The sequence below is a fragment of the Pelobates fuscus genome, chromosome 8 (genome assembly GCF_036172605.1).
Source record: "Pelobates fuscus isolate aPelFus1 chromosome 8, aPelFus1.pri, whole genome shotgun sequence".
Classification (NCBI taxonomy): Eukaryota; Metazoa; Chordata; class Amphibia; order Anura; family Pelobatidae; genus Pelobates; species Pelobates fuscus.
The window spans coordinates 45,548,065-45,572,871 of record NC_086324.1 but is presented as its reverse complement, the minus strand read 5'-3'; the positions used below and the strand labels follow the sequence as shown (position 1 = coordinate 45,572,871).

General features: G+C 38.6%; 1 protein-coding gene across 1 annotated transcript in view; it reads right to left on the bottom strand.

Annotated features, from left to right (window-relative positions):
* AGPS (alkylglycerone phosphate synthase) overlaps positions 1-24,807 on the bottom strand; it is a 167,103-nt gene that overhangs the window by 75,696 nt on the left and 66,600 nt on the right. Inside the window, exons 6-10 of the mRNA XM_063429777.1 lie at positions 19,402-19,473; positions 18,096-18,175; positions 14,353-14,433; positions 5,660-5,785; positions 659-767 (exon numbers count right to left, since the gene is read on the bottom strand). Coding sequence (XP_063285847.1) covers positions 659-767; positions 5,660-5,785; positions 14,353-14,433; positions 18,096-18,175; positions 19,402-19,473 — 468 coding nt within the window. The remainder of the gene's footprint in view (positions 1-658; positions 768-5,659; positions 5,786-14,352; positions 14,434-18,095; positions 18,176-19,401; positions 19,474-24,807) is intronic.

Genomic DNA, 24,807 nt, shown 5'->3' with positions numbered 1-24,807 from the left:
TTGTGAACATTCTAACTATGCTGTAAGATATACAACTGATGTAATTGTATTATAGTGCAGTATAACTGTCAGCACCATAAATTGAAAGGCTCTGCGCTCTGAAAAAAAAATTATAACAAGTGTTAGCTAAAGAGATGTTTGGCTTGGTTTTTAAATTCATCACCTCAAATGACATTTTCTTCTAATTTAACTGAATTAATATAAGGATGGGAAGAACAAACAATAATTTTAAAAAATCCCACCGTATTTAATCATTTGAGTTCGATGCCACAATAAGTAACTCGTGAAAGATTTGAACTTTTGCACGTTGTAAATAACAAATTTCACATGCATTCATTTAAGGGACAGTCGGTTCAGGCAACATAATGATGCAGGAAATGTTTCTGGACTTCAGGGTTAGGCAAGGATGTATATCTTTTGCATATAAAGGTAAGGGGTCTTATTAAATCAATCATTACACATGATAGGACCAAGTGATGGTTCTGAGAAGCAGAGAAACCAAACCAAAAACAACAAAAAAACGCAGTAGACTAGAATTCGATACATTGGAAGCGGAGGCAATGCACATTAACTGATAAAGATTAGTTGTACATTTTCTGTTAGTTATTAGAAAAATAAAGTTCTTTTAGGGAAGTATTAAAAATAAGTTTTTTTTTACCTTCAGATCCCATTATAAAGTGGTAGATGTCTGGTCCTGTGGACATTCTCGGCCCTTGACAACTTTTTTCAACGATACCTTTGGGTGTTACTACTTTTAAGTGAACAACCTAGAATAAATAGTAATCATAGAGACATGGCATTGTTAAGAGTGGGTTGGAAGAAAGTTTAAAACATGCAATATTTTAGAAGCTTGAAAAATGAACAATATAGATGTAAAAAAATTGGCTGTAATTATCGTTGTCTTTTATATATTGCAAACTCTTTTATAGACTTTAACATTCGCTGGTTAACTACTCCAAGCAAATCGCAAACCAGCTTCTCAAAGTTAGTGCAGAATAGGGACATTGGAGCCAAGTACTCTGAATTGGAGACTATATTGCACCAATAGATGTAAAGCATTAGATTATTAAATGGACACTAAGCAAAAAAACAACTTTAGCATAATGAAGTGGTGTGCTGAATAATTTCACAATACATGATCTATACCCAACCCCAGGTAGAGATTGTTTTTTTTGTGGTTTTAACTTAACATTATACATTTTCTTAAATTTTGGAAATTAATTTCTTGACGGGCACCACAGCTAAATGAACACTTCTTCCAGCAAATCATAATAAATTGACCTGGTTTGGCCCTGTCTAACCTGTAAATGATCAACGAAATTCTGAATCAGGACCATATATTTTGTCAACTAATTGTCAGCCAGTTTCCATAATCAATAGTAATTCATGTAGATTAAACCCAAAGTGTTGGAAGCAAACTCATTTCGGTTTCCTAACTATGGAGGAGTGATACATGACCGATACATTTTATTTTAGTCACATCTGAGACTATTATTTTAAGGACTCGTCCCCAATGCCCTCCATCATTTCTGCCAATTAAAATCTATGCTTTCCCAGGAGAGACAACAATTGATTACTCATTTTTTAACCTTCATACGAGTCCTTCCAGTATAAAATCACAGCTTTGGGGATCAAACATTCTCAGTACATTTATCAATGCGGATATTTGGATTTTAATACATAGAATCCTACATTTAATAATTAACTGAGTTTACTTGATTGCAAGTCCTGAAACAGACAAAAATTATTATTATTATTTTTTTAAAAGAATAGTAAATGGTATTTAAATTGTATATAAACAAAGCTATTTTCTATAATGAATACTTTTAATTATTTATCTCTGCAAATTGTTGGTTTCTTATTTTTGTTTGTTTTTTTGCTTGATGCTACAAAATGTAGCTAATAAATAGTATTTCATAAAATCTCCAGTTCTGATAAAGAGATTCTACAACCAAGCTGATAACTTGTATTTTTTTTTTTTTTTACACAGGTTACAGTAAAAAGGAATGCCCTGACTTTCTCCTTCAACATAGTTTGCAAAATAAAGGTCATTGTTTAGGGGAAAAACAAAATGCTCCAGCTACACACTTTATTTAATATTTGTGTGATGCATGCACAAGGGTAAAGAAACGGAGATATAGCGGGGGATGACAACGACAGATTAAACCCTAGATATGTTGATGGTGGGGATGAAATGGGGCAGAACCCTACCAGTCATGCAACTCTAAGTTAAGTTTTCCAGCCAATACATACAATAAAATGTTCTTGGCTGGGAAACTTCATATGATCAGAGATCTCCAAATCAGTTCTCGTTTTCTCTAATGTATGGTGCCAGCCAAGTGGACAGGACCAGTGAAATCAGTCAGCTCTTCATGCTGCACTTACAAACTTGTGGTGTGGCCGAGCGATAACCACTCTGACTGAAGATCTATCTGAAACCCCCTGCAGGCTCTTCTGGCATGGAAACTGTATAAATGATGAGGAGTGATAGACAGAGGGCACCAGAACAGCCCTGCGAGAGAGTGCACAGAGCCAGATGCACAGTCAGAAAGCCTCCATGCTACACATTAAATGATACACGCACACACTCAGTACAATCAAAATGAGCACCAAAACAACTTTTAAGGAAGCGGTTTTTGTGTATAGAGCAAGCCTCTGAAGTTGCACTGCTAAATTTTATGCCATTTAGGAGTTAAATCACTTTTGTTTCTGTTTATATAGGCCTAGCCACACCTCCCGTGGCTGTGACTGACACAGCCTGCATGAAAACAACATGGTTTCACTTTTAATCAGATGTAACTTACTTTAATAGCTTATATCTGTTGCTGCAAATTGCACTTTAATTACATACAAGAGGCTCCTGTAGGGTCTAGCAAGCTATTAACAGAGCAGGAGATCAGAAGTTCTAAATGAAACAGATTTTGCAATAAAGGAAGTATAAATATTAGATAAATCTTTACAGGTTTAGCATTCCCTGAAATAGTTGGGTTCCTACACCTATAGTGGTATGGCTATTGCCAGCCAAGTAATATAATTACTCAACTCGGGTTTAGATCAGATCAGACCAGACAGACCAGAATGAGAGACTCCTAATTAGTGGAATCTCCTCTGGGGCCGTAGGGGCTTTTTCTTGCTGCTGTAGCCTGTGAATTATCAGAAGCTGCAGTGACTTTAAAGATATCTTCTATGCATACCTGATGTATTATCTAGATAAAGCATTGAGTCACACTGAACATGAAGTATCTCTATCAACTTGTGAGGAAGGCTGAACTTGATGGACGCAAGCAAGTCTCTTTTCAGCTATGTAACTATGTAACGGTTATCATTCTAAGAGTTACCGCAACAACAAGAAAAACAAAATTCCCATAAAAAGTACAGAATAATTTTAGACGTCCATACAGAGAGGTGTTTTCTTTCTGTTGTTTGTATGACCAACATCACCCGTGTAATCAAGATAAAGATTATTTTTTATTTGGTTAGCCTCTAAATGAATAGTATGGAGGCAAGACAAACTGAATCTGGTCCCATAAAGAGCAGAGTGTTACAAAGTATACCAGCTAAGCATTTTATGATGCTATATTTGGTGACCCATCTTTAACAGCCAAGATGCAAGTAACATGAAAAATGATAGGACGCATCACAAAAGTCCTTTGAGATCAGCTTAACAACACAAGTGCTGATCTGGCCCAGTGTATTGGAATGGGTATCACGCCCTTATGTCCCCTAGCTCATTGTAACAGGAAAGAAAAACAAAATGAATGTGTAGCACAGAACAACGGAGGAAACATTTGTACAGAAAACAGAATTTTGGAGAATGCAATACATTTTTTTATTTTCATGCCGCAGTGTCCTGAGCCAGGTATTCATTATACGTTATGGCAGAAGATAAAGAGAGACAAAAATCACGGTAAAATTACAACCCCTAAAGCAATAGCATGCATAATTTACCCATTAAAACAAATATTAAAATCTCTGTTTTCTAAATAGGTTTCTACCACACTTATAGAATGGTGAGCGACCGTACACAAAGCAGCAACACACAAGCAAAGACACTAGTGTGTGCAATGTCAGTATTGAAATAAAGTTAAAACATAAAATATGATTGATAGCAATGTAGGGAAAATCTAAACACCATTATCACTACATCTTATAATAGGAGGTTATAGTGTAAAAGGTTTTGTAAGACGTTTGGCAGAAAGATTACCGTAAATAAAATAAAATTAAAATAAAAAAAAGTTCCATTAGCACCCGTTGGCATTACATTTTGTTGAAGACCAGTTTTGGTTTCTTGTGTGTTTTTTTTTTCCTCTCCAAAACACTTGAAACAAGTTTGACAAAAGCTAGAGGTATTAAATCCAAACAATTCTTGCACCTAAACCACCGCAACAAAGTTACATTTTAGTTCTTAGAGTGTCAGAAGTTAATGTCAATTAGTGTAATTTCCTCTCAATACGTTTCTAAAAAAATAGAATAAAAAAAAATTATAGAGGTGAACTTGATATTTTTCATTATTTCAATTTACCTTTACAATTAGAAGTAAACATTATACGACACTGAATATCAGTGAACTGATAAGGTTAAAAGATTTTCCGTTATGAGAAAAGCACTACATTTAGCTCTACTAAGAAAGAATAAATGAGCAAATCAATAGCCGTTTTTGTGGAGGGGACATTTTTCTAATTTAAGATTTGCTGCAGTCAGGGAAACACCAATTTGTATTGGTCATTGAGCAGATTTTGTCTAAGCCCCAAAAGCACTTTGCATTACTACAAATGGCATGGTGCTTAGAGCATTGCCGATAGTAGCTTACAGTGGCTGCGATTTGTAAGGCTAACTGCCACGATAAGACAGCCCCACCAACACTGTCAACCAGGCAGCTCGGAACACTGAGTTACAGGTTGCCCTATGTCAGGTGCATCCATATTGTTTGTGGAAGTGTGGCAGAGTAGATTCACAAGTGTGCATGCATGATCCCCAGTTCTGTCAAGGGCAAAATATGTCTGCTTGGTTAAACAGGAAATAAAGCTGCTTTATTAAATAAACTGATAGCAGGTACAGTATGGCTGATTTACAATATAATCGTGTTAGATCATAATTATCTTTTTGGGTTCCTAATCTCACTTGAATCCATTAGTGGGAACAACAGAATAAATGTCACAGTTGGCAAAAACGTTCACAACACATCAATAATGCAGAATTCCCCCCTTACACACACACTGGGAGCAGAGCTGATTGATTATAATATACCAATTAATTTAATAGCCATCTCTACATTCAAAGCTTTACAGTAGTTGGTTACTCTACGTATTAATAATACATGTATTGTGGCAGCAGACAACTTATTAAAGGGTTACAAAGTTAATTTTCGCTAGGCATGTGTCTGCAAAACATTAATAATATGCTCTTGCAAACATTATTCACAAGACATGGACCTAAATGAAAGCTTCAGATTCTACGATTGTATGGAATGTATTATGGGAACTTCATAATACAGAAGCATGCATGGAAATGGTATTTAGTAGCATCATTAGCCACGGGAAAAGACTACAAAGGAAGTCATTTCTGTGGACTATACCTCGGACAATTAAAGAAACGGTGCGTGAGAAAGAAAAACGGAAGAAAAAAAACAAACAAACAAAAAACATAACAGATTAATTACCAGATCTTCGATGTTTCCATAGATGTTCTTTTTCATCCCTGATGCTCTGGTGGCCACCCAGCCACCCAATGTGCTGAATTCCATGGAGTCTGGCTCGTGGCCTGTGCAGTAGCCACGTTCCCCAAGCTATAAGATAAGAAGTGATCATTTTAATACATAACAAATATGTCTGGACATGGGTAAAACCAAATGGGATGGCTGTAGTTTTAAGAAGTCAATTCAGGGACATGATGTATTGTAGAGTCGAGTTTCCCAAAGACACACTTCAATATGAGAAAAGTTTCTAGGGTGCACCTACTGTTTTTGTATTGTTTTGTTTTTTGTCTCATTCTTACCTTTGTCTGCAGATTATAAAATATCACTTTGGGAAAATTATTTTATTGGTATGGAGGGCTTCTAAACTATAAAAAAAAAAAAAACTATAAAAAGTATAAAAAAATAAAATAAAATAAAAAGAGATACTAGGATATATATACATACACACCCTTTCAAAAAATTACTTTGAATCAAGTTCTCAACTGACCCCTGGTAACCAGGTTTAATGAAATTTTATACGACAATGTTACCACTACATTTCCTTGTAGTAAATATATACACATCTGGATGTAGTGTAACAAACAGAGTTGCACAGAATCTGCTGTGAGATTTAGTATGCGATACTCCGGCTCAATTACAAAAGTAACAGGATTCCACAGAGCATTGTTGCAACTCGATATGAAATTGATAGATGGATACACGGCTTAATGAAATGTAGTGACTACAAGTGTTACAAATCTCATGTGAGATATCGGATATGATGCACAGACTTCATAGTTATAAACTGTAATTCTATAAAAATAACCGCATCTACAGTTTAGATGGTATAAAGGTATCAACCAAGTTAATACTCTTTATAAAAGAGATATAAAAATAAAGTACATTCCCTTAAACACCCCACCACTGCGTGAGAAAAGGAAGGGGAAAAAAAACAAACATCCAACGCGTTTTTAGGTGCCAACAATAATTGCTTAGATATACTGCAATTGAAAACGTAAAACTTTTCGTAAGTAGCATCTGTGTTGGAAACAACTAAAATATATGTAAATATCTTTTCACATATATACTCCTTAAATAAAGAAGAATTCAAAGGAGCCGCAAGTCATGTTTATGCATGAACTGACACATATGGAAAGCAGACTACACCTAAGATAATACTGTTAACTTGATCTAAAATACTTTTAATAAATAAAGCACTTAATCTCCCATTGCTTCCCCTCTCATGTGATCTGCAGCAGGCCTTTAGAAAATTTGAGCAAATTGCCTGCACTTAATTCTCTCAAGGAGTGATGTGTTTTAACGTACAGCCATCTGTTTGGGCTTCCTGTATGCAACAGCAGCATCTATTAGTCATTCAGATCATGCATTCTTGTACATTAAATAGTCACTTGTTTCTCATTTTTCTATATTAGCTTGGTGCTGCCATCTGTACAGCACCTGAGTTGGAATAGATGCCCTTAAACAGCAACCACACTGAGCAGTCCCACCGAAATCATTTTCAAAGCTCAGCAGTCTTGGATCAATTGGTACAAGCTCAACCATCTGTGAATGTGTAGTGTTCTGTATGGTGGGCTATCAATCGAAGGTAATCAATTTTGGTTAAGGTCGAAAGGCAGCAAAAAAAAAAATGTAAACTATTGCTGTATTCATTTACACAAATATTTGTGCATATAAACAAAATAACAATTCTTCCAGAGCAATACCCTAGAGCAGGGATGTAATAATCATGAAGCTGCCTTCGCATGGCACACAATGCTGGCAGAACAAAACATGCCCGCTAGGGAGCACTTGCACAACACTCATATCTCTCCCTTGGGATCCAGTGCTTCTGAGTTATGCTGGGTGTTACTATGGCGTCACTCTGGCTCGTCGAGAAGCACCAGACCAAAAGAAAAGTGATCAGAACTTGTGATAAGTAGAGACCACAGATCCATCCCCCAGACGATCAGTGGTGGTGTGGTCACTCAAAGAGATTTCAAAGTATTAACTTTGCCAAAAACACTATCAAACCATTGCATTACCCTGCCCTAGTCCAGTTGTTCCTTTGATTTTGGTTTGGTTAGATCATGGCTCATCTTTGTAATGTAGGTGAAATCAGAATAACCAAATTTAAAATGTGATCTTCTCCAAAATATTGGGGAGAATATTTTAGAAGAGGCAGAACAGAAAACATTTCAAGTTTTCAGTTTAAATCATGCTGATATGTAGTTGGTGTATTTAAATCATGTAAAGACCAATTATTTCCATGTTAAGACTTTATGACAGTGTGTGATATTCTGCTTATGTAGATTGTACATTTTGTTGTTGCTCAATGGTTGGAGCATTACATTGAGATAGAGATTATTTGAAAGGCTTGCCTGTTCGCACAGTGCTGGCATTGTAATTCTGGGGTTGGTACTTTAATGCATATATGGTGGTAATGCCTCCAGTGTGTTATTTGTGATTGATGTTACCCAAAAACCTCCCCTGTCTGATGATAGCTCACAGTTATCCTTGGTGAGAGTGTGGAAGTCCACTATCATTCCGGGGATTTCGGATAGAACACGTAGTAAGATATGGGATTACAAGGACATATGTGCAAGACACAGGAAGCGACTCTAAGGGTCAAGATTGGGCTCTGAGGGATACGTACATCAGTTTCTCCACCACCTCACAATAGGCGACTAAGTATACTCTGAGGATGCCAATAGGCACCATGCTTTTGGGTCTTTCTCCTGGGGAAATGAATGATCCTGCACACACTACCTAAGGAATATAGTTCAAGAGGTTGATCGTTTATGGTGCTTCTAAGATGTATGGGACTATGTTCTGGGTTCAATATTATGCCATACCATACTGTATATGGTCACTGTTAATAGACCCTGCCGTTTTCAGGGTTTTCAGTCTTGTGAAAAAACATAATAAACTTGAAGATAGAAAAGGAAAAAAAGGGGGCTAGACTGTTTTAATGGAAGTATACATTGACGTCTTTTCATTCTGTGCCTACAACTTTCTCCTACAAGACATATAAAGGGCTCCACTGTTCCTAGAGAATTCCCCATAACCTTTGGCCCTCTAAAATGTTAAAAAATGAAAAACAAAATGAAAACTAGAAAGAAAAAAAAAAAGCACCTTAATGATTACCAAAGCAAAGAAACAAACTAGTTAATTTCTCTCCCTCGCATCAGCAACTCTCTTTTGGCTTACCGTATATACTCGAGTATAAGCCGACCCGAATATAAGCCGAGGCCCCTAATTTTACCCCAAAAAACTGGGAAAACTTATTGACTCGAGTATAAGACTAGGGTGGGAAATGCAGCAGCTACTGGTAAATTTCTAAATAAAATTAGATCCTAAAAAAATTATATTAACTGAATATTTATTTACAGTGTGTGTATATAATTAATGCAGTGTGTGTGTGTGAGTGCTGTGTGTGTGTATGCAGTGTGTGTGTATGCAGTGTGTGTGTATGCAGTGTGTATGAGTGCAGTGTGTATATAATGAATGGAGTGCAGTGTGTGTGTGTATGAGTGCAGTGTGTGTATAATGAATGCAGTGCAGTGTGTGTGCATGAGTGCAGTGTGTGTGCATGAGTGCAGTGTGTGTGCATGAGTGCAGTGTGTGTGTGTATGAGTGCAGTGTGTATGAATGCAGTGTGTGTGTGTATGAATGCAGTGTGTGTGTGTATGAATGCAGTGTGTGTGTGTATGAGTGCAGTGTGTGTATGAGTGCAGTGTGTGTATAATGAATGCAGTGCAGTGTGTATATGAGTGCAGTGTGTATGTATGAGTGCAGTGTGTATGCAGTGTGTGTATAATGAATGCAGTGCAGTGTGTGTATATGAGTGCAGTGTGTATATGAGTGCAGTGTGTGTGTGTATGAATGCAGTGTGTATATAATGAATGCAGTGCAGTGTGTGTATGAGTGCAGTGTGTGTGTATGAGTGCAGTGTGTATGCAGTGTGTGTATAATGAATGCAGTGCAGTGTGTGTATATGAGTGCAGTGTGTGTGAGTGCAGTGTGTATGAATGCAGTGTGTTTATAATGAATGCAGTGCAGTGTGTGTATGTGCAGTGTGTGTGTGTGTATGAGTGCAGAGCATTGGTGGGGGGTGGGCATTTTATTAATTATTATTTAATTATTATTTTAATATTTTTTTTAAATGTTATTTTTTTTTAGGTAACTATTTTTTTTTATTTTATTATTATTTGTATTATTATTTTTATGTTATTATTTTAATTATTTTTTGTTTTATTATTAATATTTGTATTTTTTCGTCCCCCCTCCCTGCTTGTTAGCTGGCCAGGGAGGGGGGCTCTCACTCCCTGGTGGTCCAGTGGATGGGCTGTAGGAGGGGGCTGTCAGGAAGCTGTTACTTACCTTCACCGCAGCTCCTGTCAGCTCCCTTCTCTCTTCTCCGGTGCGTGCAGCTCCCAGGTCAGCTCCCTCTGCAACTCTCGCGGCCGCGCGGAGCGTTGCCACGGTAACCCGTGGCAACGCTCTGACCCCGCGGCTCTCGCGAGAGTTGCAGAGGGAGCTGACCTGGGAGCTGCACGCACCGGAGAAGAGAGAAGGGAGCTGACAGGAGCTGCGGTGAAGGTAAGTAACAGCTTCCTGACAGCCCCCGGTCCATGTCTGTATTATGGCAATGTAAATTGCCATAATACAGACAACTGACTCGAGTATAAGACGAGTTAGTGTTTTTCAGCACAAAAAATGTGCTGAAAAACTCGTCTTATACTCGAGTATATACGGTACATTGTCTGTCAATACCATTGGAATTACATTTTATTTTAAAAGGTAAAGGGAGTGGGGTAAAATTACAAAAAATGGTAAGGCGCAATTTATTCAGATTGTAAGTACATTTAAGTAAAGCCATCACCACCTCTTTCTACCCATGTCCAGTTGCAGTAATTTGTGGGTCTCATTCACCCATTTATCAGCACTGAGGAATATGTTGGAGCATTACATACAATAATAAGAATAATAATCATCAGTGGTCTTTAAGAGGTTAAATCTGCTCAAATAGCCAGAGTTTTGTGAAAGGCGACAAGGCATGTGGAGGATTTAAAAAGGGCAAGTTTACAAAAAAAAAACAAAAAAAATAACCTCAATCCCTTAAAGGAAAGGATGTGTGGATATTCAGCATCAAAGTTTCCCAGTTACAGATCCCATGGGCTACACACAGGGGCATGGGGGTCAATTAAACCTCATTAATCCAACTGTTCTCAAACAGGATTGTGATCTGAAAACTGGTGGAAATAGTTATTTTCTTTTCTTTCACTTCCAAAGAACCCAAATGGTTAATAGAACTTGAAAATTAAAGTGACAGGCTGCTAACAATACCATTTTATATACACACAGGCTTTTAGGAAACATGAATGCTTTAAAGAAGTAAATGTTGCATTCTGGGTAGACTGTCCCATTTGGCCGTTGCCATCTGAAAAGGGTCGCTAACATTTCCATGTTGCCTTGTAGATTTTATTACATTTTAACCCCTTAAGACCGCAGCCAAATGTACAAGTTGTGAACCAAAAACAATTTAAACAAACCACAGATTTTGACTATATGTCTGTTCAACAATAATTTACCTCTTTCATATTAAATGCACCCACACTTATTATATATAATTTTATTCAGGGGAAACAGGGCTTTCATTTAACATCAAATATTTAGGTATGGAACATAACGTAATATGAATACAATATAAAAAAATGAGAGAAAATAAGATTTTTTTAAAATTTTCTTAGTTCTATGTGACATTCTAACTGTGAATGTCATAATACTGTTTGCTTTTACTGCAATAAAATACACATATTTGTATTCAGCGATGTCTCACGTGTAAAACAGTACCCCCTATGTACAGGTTTTATGGTGTTTTGGGAAGTTACAGGGTCAAATATAGCATGTTACACTTTTCAGTTTTTTCACATTGAAATTTGCCAGTTTGGTTACGTTGCCTTTGAGACTGTATGGTAGCCCAGGAATGAGAATTACCCCCATGATGGCATACCATTTGCAAAAGTAGACAACCCAAGGTATTGCAAATGGGGTATGTCCAGTCTTTTTTAGTAGCCACTTGGTCACAACCACTAGCCAAAGTTAACGTTAATATTTGTTTGTGTGTGAAAAATGCAAAAAACTAATTTGAAAGCCAATTTTGGCCAGTGTTTGTGACTACGTGGCTACTAAAAAAGACTGAACATACCCCATTTGCAATACCTTAGGTTGTCTACTTTTGCAAATGGTATGCCATTATGGAGGTAATTCTTATTTCTGGGCTACTATACGGTCTCAAACCCAACGTAACCAATCTGGCGAATTTCATTGTAAAAAAAAAAAACTGAAACGCAAGCCTTATTTTTGACTCTGTAACTTTTGAAAAAAACATAAAACCTGTACATGAGGGGTACTGTTTTACTCAGGAGACTTTGCTGAACACAAATATTTGTGTTTCAAAACAGTAAAAAGTATTACAGCAAAAATATTGTCAGTGTAAGTGCCGTTTGTGTGCGAAAAATGCAATAAATTTCACTTTCCCTGACGATATTGTTGTAATACATTTTACGGTTTTGAAACACAAATATTTGTGTTCAGCGATGTCTCCCGAGTAAAACAGTACCCCCCATGTACAGGTTTTATAGTGTCTTGGAAAGTTATAGGGTTAAATATAGTGCTAGCAAATTAAATTCCCTATACTTTCGGCCTGGGTTGTTAGGCAGGTCCTGCAAATTGTAATTAATAAAAGGACCTAATTATGTAAAATTATTACATAAATATATATGTAAAATTATTATATATACACACGTGTGTGTATATATGTATATAATTTTTTTACAATTATTTTTATTTATATATAGGTATACATATAGTGATGTATACGTATATACCGTACTTAGGTATATACATATATATTATTTCGTTCTACGTGTATTTTGATATCTATATATATATATATATATATTAATATCAAAATACAGTTAGAACGAAATTACACACATATATATATTTTAATTATTTTTATTTTTTTAACGTATTTACATATTTTTTTATTATAAAATATATATATATATAATTATGTATATATTTAATCAATATCCTTCTACGTGTATTTTGATATTAATATATATATAGAATTATATATATATAAATATTAAAATACACTTAGTGTATGTGTAAATGTGTGTGTCTATATATATATATATATACTTAGATCATATATAATATATATATATAAATGATCTAAGTATATTTTATTTTTAACTGTAATATCTTATTTTTAACATTAATGGGTTAAAAGGGGAGGAGAGGGGCAGAGACAGTGTCAGACAGTGATTTTACATCACTGGCTGACACACAGGATCAGTGATCACAGTGACTGGCTGTCACTGTGATCACCTCCTGCAGATCACGGTAATTGGCCACAGGGGGAGTGCCTGGGTGGCCAGGCATGCCCCCCACCGCGATCTGCAGGGGGATCGTGCCTGCAGTTACTATGGGTCAGCCAATAGGCTGACCCATAGTAACCTCTGAACGCAGTGACAGGCTGTCACTGCGATCCGATCGCAGGGAGAGGCTGTCTCTGCATTCAGATCGCAGGGACAGACTATCACTGCGATCATACTCTGCAGATCGCGGTCACTGACCGCAGGGGGACTGCCTGGGGGGCCAGGCATGTCCCCCGACCGCGATCTGCAGAGTGAAAATGCCGCGGCTCCATGTGTCAGACGATTTTAAAATCGGCTGACACATGGTAAATACCGATCGCAGTGACAGCCTGTCACTGCGATCGGAAGCTGCAGACCGCGGTCCCCGGCACATGGGGGCTGCCTGGGGGGCCAGGCATGCCCCCCGACCGTGATCTGCAGCGACCATGTGCCGCCGGCCACGTGGGGGGTAAGACCGCCCAGGACGTTCCATGCCGTCCTGCGGCGTTTAGAGCCGGACAATTAAGGACGGCATGGTACGTCCTGCGGTCTTAAGGGGTTAATATGTAGATGGGTCTTTGGTATTTTTGTTATTGTCCATTACGTACAATTTAGTGTCTGTAATATTAGGAGGGGCAAAAAGGTGAAGGCATGCACAGTGTTTCTATGAGATTCACTGCGCATAAGGCAAACATGGTATAACACACAAAGTGTATATTTACAATCTACGCCATTTAATTATAATGTCTTACAGTTCTAGCCAAGTGAATAGGGCATAAAAAGTCCTATTTATCATACCAGATTAGTTCATAATGTATTTCTTCCAGAAGACTGCGCCTCCCATTTACCTAAGAAAACCATATGGTACAATGTTTATCGAGTCCCGTAGGGAAAGTCTTCTGGACCATTACTGCTTAGTAAATACTTCCCCTGATACTCTCTTTCTAGAGCTCGAGTTGCAGTGATTTATGTGGCCACGATTAACTCTAGGTGAGGTTTGTTCCTAAAGAAGTCAGAATAATATTATCTTCTTAGCTCCTCGAAATGTGCATATTTAGTGTCCCACAGAGAAAGGGATGAGTTATCAACATTAAGGGATCTTGATGAAAAATTACGAGACATTAAAACATGTGCAGAAAACAATGACCTCGCACACACATTATCCACACAAGCATAGGTTAGAGAGAGGAAATAAATAATGTAAAAGCCCACTTTTTCCCGTTTAACAAATATAAAAGTTTAGCATTTTACCTGCTTCTCCAAGTCCTGACCAGTGATTCCACACTCCACATGAGCAGTTAAATTCTTCTCATCAATCCATAGTATTCTGTTCTGTTGAGATAAATAAAGGGTTGACCGGATTGTCCTAAGGCCTTGTATCAAAACATTCTGCAATCTATGGGCACAAACCAATTACCATTTTCTCAATGTATAACTTTTAGTCTTGAAGACTGAGCAGCACTCAATGGTCAACTGCCCCAAAGTTTGCAGATTTCTGTATTAGATCACTGTACCAATAAAGATTCTCAAACTGGAACATGTTGAAGACCATCAGGGAGAAAGCATAACGTGGAAGGGGAAAGGCTCCTCTTTTTAAACCTGTATTTTATAAAGTGTAATTTACGAGGATGAAAGGGGACTTCATTAATTTCTAAGGTCACAGACGAGAGAAAAATACAAAATTAAGAATGAATCATTTAAAATGGTATGTGGAGCTTTGTAAAAGGCAATTTGACCAATTTTCTTTTATTGTTGACTTACACGTAAATTGTTTGAAGATAGTTGAGGTTAGAGGTGCTGTGGGTAACCCTTCTCCACATGTATTGCAAGAGCTATGGTAAGCTTTGTTTGAAGAAAATAAAAACACTATGAGCCTTGAAAGCAAAACGGCCAATACGTGTGCATACTATGTGAAGTCTTAGATGTTAAAATGAATCACATCTGTACAGCTTAGAATAGCAAAACCTACATTTTGCAGCCAAAATATTTGGCAGGTTATAGTTGGAATGCTATTTAATGTTCAGGGTTTTATTAGCACAATTTATTCAGTTTATGGACTATGTTCAATACATGTGCCGAGAAATGACCATACGTTGACCTTACCCATTTGGCATGAACATTTCTCATAAGGAGTACATAAAATGCCTCTTGGAAGAGAATGCTGCAAGCCAGACATTCTCAAATAGAGTTATTCAAGCTATGGAGGTAACTCTAAAAGTATGTTATATGCTAAAATAATGTATCTTTCAGCTTATAGGATTACTCCACCCCTCTCCACCACCCCCAAAAAATATAGTGTTTTGTAAAACATTGTTTGTTGTTAGAGTAACCCTTCCTATTCTACCCTCAAGTAAACAAAATAAATTAATTTATATCCTAAAACTTGCCTCTATTCCATTGCGGAGGCCAGGTTCCTCATTGCCCTCAGTCCAATCCTCCTCCACCGTCACTCCCCCTTGCTTGTGGATGGAGATGTAGGGGGAGGACAGGCCAAGGCGGCAAAGACATTGGAGGCATGGAGGGTGCATGCAACTATTGGCTGCCTGTCGCAGAGATGCTGTGCATGCCGACATCTGACATTCAGTATGCACAGATTTCACATTAGCCAGCCTGGGAACTCTTGTTCTGGACAGACCAATTGCATCCAAGTGACGCTTCCAGAAGTGGAGTTATACCTCCAGCAGAAAAGGGTTACACAAGCTGTATGTGCAGAGTCTGTATGTGTGGTCCTTCATAGCAAAATGCTTCAAATACAGACTCCAGGCACCATGACCACTGCTGGTGCTTAGAGTAAATCTTTAGGGTGCTTGTTCGTTTTTATCTTTTTTCAGAATGATCAGTATTTAAATACAAAGATTAAAAGAAGTGACTTATACAGGAGGAGTAATTGGCTGAAGAAGATATAAAATACTATGGAATCAGCAAAACAACTGCAGCTGGACAATGATTGGAGCCCATGGAAGTTAAATACAGATTTGTATATGCTCTGTAATGCCTACAGTCCTTCTGGATTTCCTTATTGAAAAGTATGATATGTACAAGTACATAAGTAATACATCAAAATAAAGGAACAGAAAGGAAAATATCAATGAAATCTGCAAAAATTGCAAATATATCATGAAAGCCAGATTCTAAGATGTTTTAATCAATCAGATACACAAGACATTAATTGAAATTAACATTCATATTAATAAGATAATCTAATAGCCGTCTCGCATTAAATGGTAATCAAAAAGAAGTGACGCTTGCAAAATGTGTCAACTCCACAGTTTCTGTAAATTCTTTCTGCACCTGCACTCAATTCGTATTTAAAAAAAAAAAAAAAAAACACAACGTCCCTGGAATATTGTGAAAATATTTATGAACACTTGTAAATGCAGTGTAAATGGAAAACTAAGCAGGCATTCCAGAGATTTGACAACTTCACAAAAAGCGTACTTGGCGAAAAAGCATTAAAGATCATTTTTCAACGTCAACCGAGGCCGGTCTGAGCATCACTACATCTGACATACTTTCCAATGTTATAAGCTGATCCGACTCACAAGTTGAGATGTGAGAAGACATTACCGGATTATCGTAAAATAATAATAGTGGGATCTTTCACATGCCAGTAAAGTACATATAGATTAAAAAGGATACAAAAATGGGAATAGAGTCCAGGTATTTTGTAATAGAAGGAAACACAACAAATCATAAAAATAGACAGCAGCTGTCTGAAGGGAATGTGTTGGACTCCAAGAACTTAAAGCGGGTCTGTCACTTTTTTTTTTTTTTAGAATTTAATAGAGATATATTCTTTATGCATACTGATCAAGACTGCGTTGGAATTTCAATGCAATCCAAAAATACAAAGTCTGAGATTAACAAAAGTTGACAAAAGGTGGAGCTCCGTCGTCAACTTTTGTCGTCACAAATGATGGCTGTGGAATATATGCATCGTCTATGGAGGGTCCAGCGGTCTCCTCCACAGACCTCAGTGTTGTAAACACGCGCATGAGCGAGTACAGCACTGACGAGGCTCCTGGCAACTGAAGAATGAAGATGGCGGCAGAAGAGAGGGACAGCTTGAAGTAAGTTCAACTTACTTTCCCCTGCACCCTGTGCACACCAGATTTGTCACTCTGGAGTCTTTGTGAAACATGCAAAGACCCTGGAAACTAAAGATTCGCTTCAAAGGAACATTTGAGGCACCTTAATTTTTAGCTATATGAAAGTTGGTTTACTGTATAATACAAAGATTAACACATTAAATATGTATTAAATAAAAACACCGTAGGTAACAAAGGAAGCTATTTTAATAAATTCAATAAACTATTCAGAGCAGTACTGGGCAAACGCAAGTGCCCTCCTTAGTTAAATCACTTAGTGCGCACATGCCCCTAAGGGGGTGCAACGATTGGTTCAAACTACTGAAACACTTGGGCAGCATCATGGGATGTTTATAAAAAAAATGTTTATGTATAAAAATCTACTTTTTTTTTGCACAAAAACGTATTAATAATCTCATATAGCAAAGTAGGAGGATGCTTTTAAGCGGTGATATGTTTCTTTATCTTTAAAAACCCAGTTAATGAAGCCCAACATCCATTAAGAAATGTTTAGGGCAAAAGGCCATTGCACTATTGTAAGGTCATTATAAGAAACAATTATTAAAGTGAAAACAGAAACAGGGGATCCCCTGATTACATATATAATACTGCATTCCAGTTCTTTTCAATAAGATTTGTTGAGGAATTATTTTTATACCTAATTTTGCATTTTAAATGGAATGAAGTTGCACACATATAGGACTTCTGCTTCTGATGGGTCATTCAACGCTTTTTTTTTTGAGGAAAGAAAATGTAGGAGAGGGGGGGTTTAAGTACCATACAACAAACACAATGTCTGCAGATTCTTCTCTCCGTGAATGAGGGGTGGGGAGGAATTAACTTCTAAAGCATACATAAAAGGAGTACATAAAGACACCAATTCCCTTTGCCACTTTTCCCACCTACCATTTGTGAAGTATCCAGGGACACAATGGTTCTTCTCTCTTCTTCAGGACACTCCAGTGCATTAGAAACACTTGTTCCACCTACCAAGCAAAATAAATACATACATAGAAAGAATTGACATATCTTTGTAAGAAAATGGGAGGCAGAATGTATTTATTTGTTTATTTTAAAGTAATAAGGAAAACGTATTAATGAAAAAAATGCTAAATAATACACGTAACGCATACATATATGTAAAGAATTTTTTTCATTGCATCTCCTGGCTTAGCCTTGCTATATGGAGACGGCCATCTTTAAGTCTTCTTTATTCAGAAGCACCACGTATCTGCTAAGACTATGCACAATTTTAACACGAGACAAGAGCTGGCCAAGGATATCCCATATAGCCATGAGAAACACGGAGAATGAGGGTTATACTTATAGCTATAGGTATGCATAAGAAAATTAACAGAAAGGGTTTATTTTAGACAATAATGGGTATAGGCATATACATGCCACTTTTTAAAGCAGTCAAATGAGCTAGGTTATCAATCTGTGATATTAAAGTAAGCCCTAGAATACACTAAAAATAAAATAAAAAAATAAAAAAGGTACCATAGATCATTGATAAAGCACACTGACGTGATAAGACATAGGAAAAGTTTCAGATGACTAGAACAAAACTGATGTACTTGCTCATTAACCTGGAAATTGCAAAGAATTGACAAGGGGAACTCATACTTTGAGACTAAACCAGTCAAAATAAAAATATATCTTTGTTGGGGAATATTTTCTTTGTGACTATTTTGGCCTTAAATTTGCACAACTATCTTCAGGTTTCCACAATTCCCAGTTAGGTAATCAATTCATGAGGCACAGATTATCATGATGCCTGTGAGGGTCAGACTTTTTTCATAAAACAGCATTGTCTGCCTAAATTATAACTCTTTGAGAGTTCTAGTTTAACAGTTTAGGAATGAAAACACACGTTTATCTATCCAGTTAATAGTGTCTTTCAGTATATATTACCCTCAATAACACAAAGACTATAAATTGTGGGATGCAGCATGTGACATCACTGAAGGGGCAGCACGCATGCAGGGCATGTCTGCAGGGGACAATCTCCAGGTAAATATATATCTTAAGCTAACGATATCGTGGAAATGTTGTGAGCATGTTTCATATAAAATATGTATACCTACCTGAATGTGAACTTTTCATGCGCATGAAAAACCTGCAACGGTCAATAATGATTCTATTTCTTGTCATTATTTTCAATGGAATGCATTTGTCAAATCGAGTATTCAAGGCTGAAATCTGCACTTACCCCCGAATGGAATAATACACACGTTATGTTTACAGGCCATCTCCACAATCCGTACAACATCATCATGGCAACCTGACCAAAAAAAAAAAAAGAATATATCAAAATTTAAGTAGGTTGACTTAAGGAGTGTAGTGTAGAGAAGAATAATGGTGGGCTATTAGGAAATATTTCTCCAAAGTGTAACAGAACTGAATCCAATAAGTGTTCATCTAGAAATACATGGATATATGAGGTGTATATGGATCACATGATAATTGACCCCGCCCATTGTGAGCCATGTGACTAGATTTGCAAGTAGTGTACCAAACATGATTAAGCCAAAAGATTGTACTGGTTACTCTTGAGTCAACATGTATCTGCTTCTTAGCAAGAACATTTAACCTTTTTTCCCCATGATTTGGAGCTCTGTAACTCCGAACTAGAATATAAATAATTACATAACTTTACGGATTCCCTCTGCTTTATTCTCACAAGGAATCAGTATAGGAGACTTGCCAAAACATCTGCTATATATTTCATAAGAAATAGATCACTTCTTGCCATGGAAATGTGAGCGATTGCAGCAAATTAGTCCTGGTCTAATTCAAATTCAAGGAGATGGAAGAGTAAAACCAGGTAACGATCTTAGAAAGATAATTTATCTTCCCAGCACGTTCATACAGGAGACCATAACTAGGCATTCAAAAAATTAACAATAAAAAAAAAATTAAAATATTGGAGTAGTGACAGAAAAAGTAGCTTGACATCCGCCGTTGCGGATTAGCTGTTGGTGCACCCACATATGGTTGGCACATACCCAAAGATATTTAGGGTACAAAGTGGCAAGGACCAGAGCAGGAAAACGAGACAAGGTAAAAAGATAATGGTAATTTTAATAAATAGCAAATATTATATTATACTTTCTTTACAGGAGATAAGCTATACAGTCAAGAAATTCTAAATAAATTAATTCCATAATATATTACTCATAACGCATGAAACAGGGTGGGTGTTTTACACCCAACATCTGTAGCTTTTTCTTTTTTCTAAGGTTCCATACTTGTTGATCCAGAGTAAGACAAAACATACAGATATAATGAACTTTTTACAGTAATGTAAACCAATGCACAGAGACAGTAAATGGCTAAAATGTGGATCACCATATCTCGTGCCACTTTACAACCTTTCTCCCATCTAATTTGGAATACGAGGATTTAGTCGTTTCAAGCGTAATTACATGAAACAGCAATACAATTAAGTCGGCTAATATGTAACCATCTTTATTCTGCTTAATTAATGTACAATGACTAATTTGACCATTTTCAATGGGCCTTGAGCTATTTGTAAAGTTAACCTAGTGCAATTAAATTGCAATAGTGATAATGGCATGTTTAATAATATTTAAGCATTACTGTTTTGTAATCTGAAATTACTACACTGCTAATTGCTACTTTGAGTCCCAATGTTGCTTAATTGGCACGACCTAATTACTGGGAGAAACATGGCTGTCTAACAGCCCATTTCACATGGACATTGGAATCACTAAGTTCCTATGTAAAATACCCCCTTATCGAAAAGAATTAACTACATTGTTAATTACACCCGGTTCATCAGGGAGTACTAGAGAGTACAACTAGAGGAGGACTTTTGCAAATGCTAGCTGTCTAGTACAGGATAAGTGATAGAATGAAGACACATGAGACATTAATAGGAAGGTACCCCTGTTCCAAGCTGCATGAATTAGCAGTTACAAAGTCTGTGATCACTTTCATTCTGCCAAAGTAAAGTAATCAGCTGCACTTCTCCAATCAAGCTGAAGAAATGTTTTTTGAAATAAAATTACTAGTTAAAGCACACATACTCTACAGGGATAGACAGACACGATGCATTATTCTGAATATTGTATTATAGTAGAAAAGAGTGAGTTGCTTATAAATGTATCCATAACCATGGTCGTCCGCAGGGACACTTGCCTGCCTACCCAGCCCCCACCCACCACCCCTGGATTTTTCAGCTTGTGCTGATATTTTTCTTTTAGATTTAGAATACACTGCAATATGGTGGCGCTGTGTGTGGAGAGAGGCAGGGATAGGAAGCTACATCTTATCCCTGCTTCTCTCTCCTGACTGAACCCACAGAGGAGCAGCACAGAATGCAGCCAGAAACTCCAAGCCTCCAGATAAGGTAAGTGAGGTATGGGGGAGGAGGGAGGCAGCCTACAGGAAGGGACAGAAGGAGCACATAGGTAAAGTAGGAGAAGGGGCAGAAATGAGCAGGAAATGTCTGCAAGGAGCAGGAAATGTCTGCAAGGAGCAGGAAGGGTCTGCAAGGAGCAGGAAGGGTCTGCAAGGAGCAGGAAGGGTCTGCAAGGAGCAGGAAGGGTCTGCAAGGAGCAGGAAGGGTCTGCAAGGAGCAGGAAGGGTCTGCAAGGAGCAGGAAGGGTCTGCAAGGAGCAGGAAGGGTCTGCAAGGAGCAGGAAGGGTCTGCAAGGAGCAGGAAGGGTCTGCAAGGAGCAGGAAGGGTCTGCAAGGAGCAGGAAGGGTCTGCAAGGAGCAGGAAGGGTCTGCAAGGAGCAGGAAGGGTCTGCAAGGAGCAGGAAGGGTCTGCAAGGAGCAGGAAGGGTCTGCAAGGAGCAGGAAGGGTCTGCAAGGAGAAGGAAGGGTCTGCAAGGAGAAGGAAGGGTCTGCAAGGAGAAGGAAGGGTCTGCAAGGAGAAGGAAGGGTCTGCAAGGGACAGAAGGAGCACAAAGGTAAAGGAGCAGAAAGAATCAAAAGGAACAAAAAGGTAAAGTAAAAGAATGAGCAGAAAGGAATAGAAATTAGCAGGAAGGGTCAGCAAGGAGCAGAAAGGGGCAGCAAGAGCAGGAAGGGACAGAAGGAGCACAAAGGTAAGGTTGGAGAAAGCAGAAAGGAACAGCAAGGAGCAGGAAGGTAAAGTAGGAGAATGAGCCGAAATTAGCAAGAAGGGGCAGCAAGGAGCACAACGGTAAAGAAGCACTGATAATCAGAAGGAGCACAAAGGTAAAGTAGGAGAAGGAGCAGAGAGGAGCAGGAAGGGTCTGCAAGGAGCAGGAAGGTAAAGTAGGAGAAGGAGCAGAAAGGAGAAGGAACAGAAATGATCTGGAAGGGGCAGCAATGAGGTGGAAGGGGCAGAAGTGTGGTGGAATCTCGGTAAAAATAAATTTAGTAGGCCGAGATTACCACGTGGCATGTGTACGTGCATATGCTGACGTATCAATCAGTTGGATGCACGAGGCAAGATACGATCAGTAGTGTACGGAGCATGTGCAAGAATACAGGATATAGTATTCCCCCTCCTCCATTGTGCTGGACAAGCCATGCGGTCAAACAGGAAGTTAATTCTTATTTGTGTTGATTGGTTAAGAGAATGTGCGGGTGGAGCTTAATATGGGAGGAGTTATATGCCTATATAAGGAGCCTGCACTATTGTCCGGGGCTCAGAACTTGTGGTATTTTGGTGACGCTAGTCCCTCTGAGTCCCGATCGGTGATCCAATAAAGAATCTCTTCCTTCCTGAAGAAACCTGTGTCCATCTCTCTGTGCTTGGCTTCCGTCAGTTTCTCCGGTATCATTTGGTGCATTGGCCGGGAAGCTCATCGTTCAACGGTAGCTGAGAGGCAGAGGCGTGAGACGGTCTATCTTTGCCCACGTTCTCTACGGCTGCACCCCTGAACTTCTGCGTGGACCTCCCTTCGTCTCGGCGCCACTGGTCTGTTGTCCAGGAGATCATCGGCCTCTACGTGAGAAGTGCTGGGGTGTCCCCGTCGATGAGTGTGAACTCAGGTTCAGGAACGAGGAGGTAAGACAACTGCTGTTTTAGACGGCAGGACCCACTAGGGGTATACCGATTGTGCGGTAGGCCCAAAGGGGTTTTGAATCTGTGTATCTGCCCCCTCTGTCGGAGGGAAGGAGCGAAGGCGCACCGCTCGATCGAACGCTCTTTAGTCAGACCGTTTGATTCTGTTAGTCAGGCGGGGCGCTCTGGTGTAAAATAGCCCTAGCCGGACACCGGTGTCTTGTCTAGACTAGCGTTCTAGGGTGTACATTTTGTTCGCTAGGTCGGAGGGACCGGGAGACTAAGCGGCGTCTGTGTAAATTCGGTTCGCTAGTTCTCATCCTATCTGGGCTAAGTGGGAAGGCGTGTAAATTTGGAACCCACTAGACTTTTGATAGTACGACTAAGAGGCGTCTGTGTAAATTCGGTCCTCTAGCTCGTTGTATAGTGCGACTAAGAGGCGTCTGTGTAAATTCGGTTCTCTAGCTCGCTATATATGTGGTGATTGGGCAGTGTGGCTAACCAAAACGTATGTAGATTGTTTTTAGGTAGTCCATTCAAGGTACTGGCCAATAGTTTAGTTGGGAATTGTAAATGTGTTAGCGATTGTTTAGTAAAGTGTATATCTTGTTAGATAGCGCGAGCTCAGCCGTCTAGCGAGAGTGTTAATAGTGTGTTGCTGTATTATAGTGCACGGTACCATAACCCTGTATATTTACTGACATTGTATAATAAGTACTAATCATTGTCGTCCATTGCATGTTTAACACCATAACCACTAATAATTGTATTGTGACCTTAACTTGTGCTTTGACCTATGCTAACCGTACTGTAACCGCTATTTGTAAAAGACGATGTTACTGGGGTGTGTTATAGACGGGTAATTCGTATATAGAGAATTATAGCGTGGGTGACTGTATAGTTACGCCAAAGGGCATAATATTGATTATATAGTGACTGGTGTAACAGCTGTGTGTGTACGGGAATTCCCTGAGTGTTTATTGTTATTGTGTACGTTTCACTTGGTAACCGTACCACGTGGTGCTGTTGCCAGAGGAAACGGGTGTGACTGTTGAATAGTACGCGTGTATAGTATTCGTTGTCGACGACGTTCCATTGTTAAGTATGGGTGAGTCGCAGTCAACGATTCCGGATCCCTTAGGTTGTATGGTGAAGAATTTTAAAAAGGGATTTAAAATTTGTGATTTTGGGGTAAAGATGTCTCCTGTACGTTTGGTCACTTTGTGTACTAGGGAGTGGCCTACTTTGGTTGCGGCATGGCCGCCACGTGGCAGTTTGGATCCAACTCTGGTACAGCGCTTACACGTGGCTGTATCAGGTAGGCCTGAACTTTACGGCCAGTTTCCTTATATTGACTGTTGGAGACAGGCCGTAAATGACTCGCCAAAATGGCTCCAGACATGCCACGAGGAGCAGTGTCGCCTCATGGTAGCTAGGACTTGTTCGTCCACTAGGACTGGTGTTAGGCCCATTTTGGACACGCCCCCTGAGTCCGAGATCCCTTTGCCGCCCCCTTACTTTCCGTTAAGAAGAAGTGACGCAAACGCAGGAAGCCCTGCACCCCTCCCCTCATTACCCTCATCCACTTCCGCTTCCTCCTCCAGTACAGGA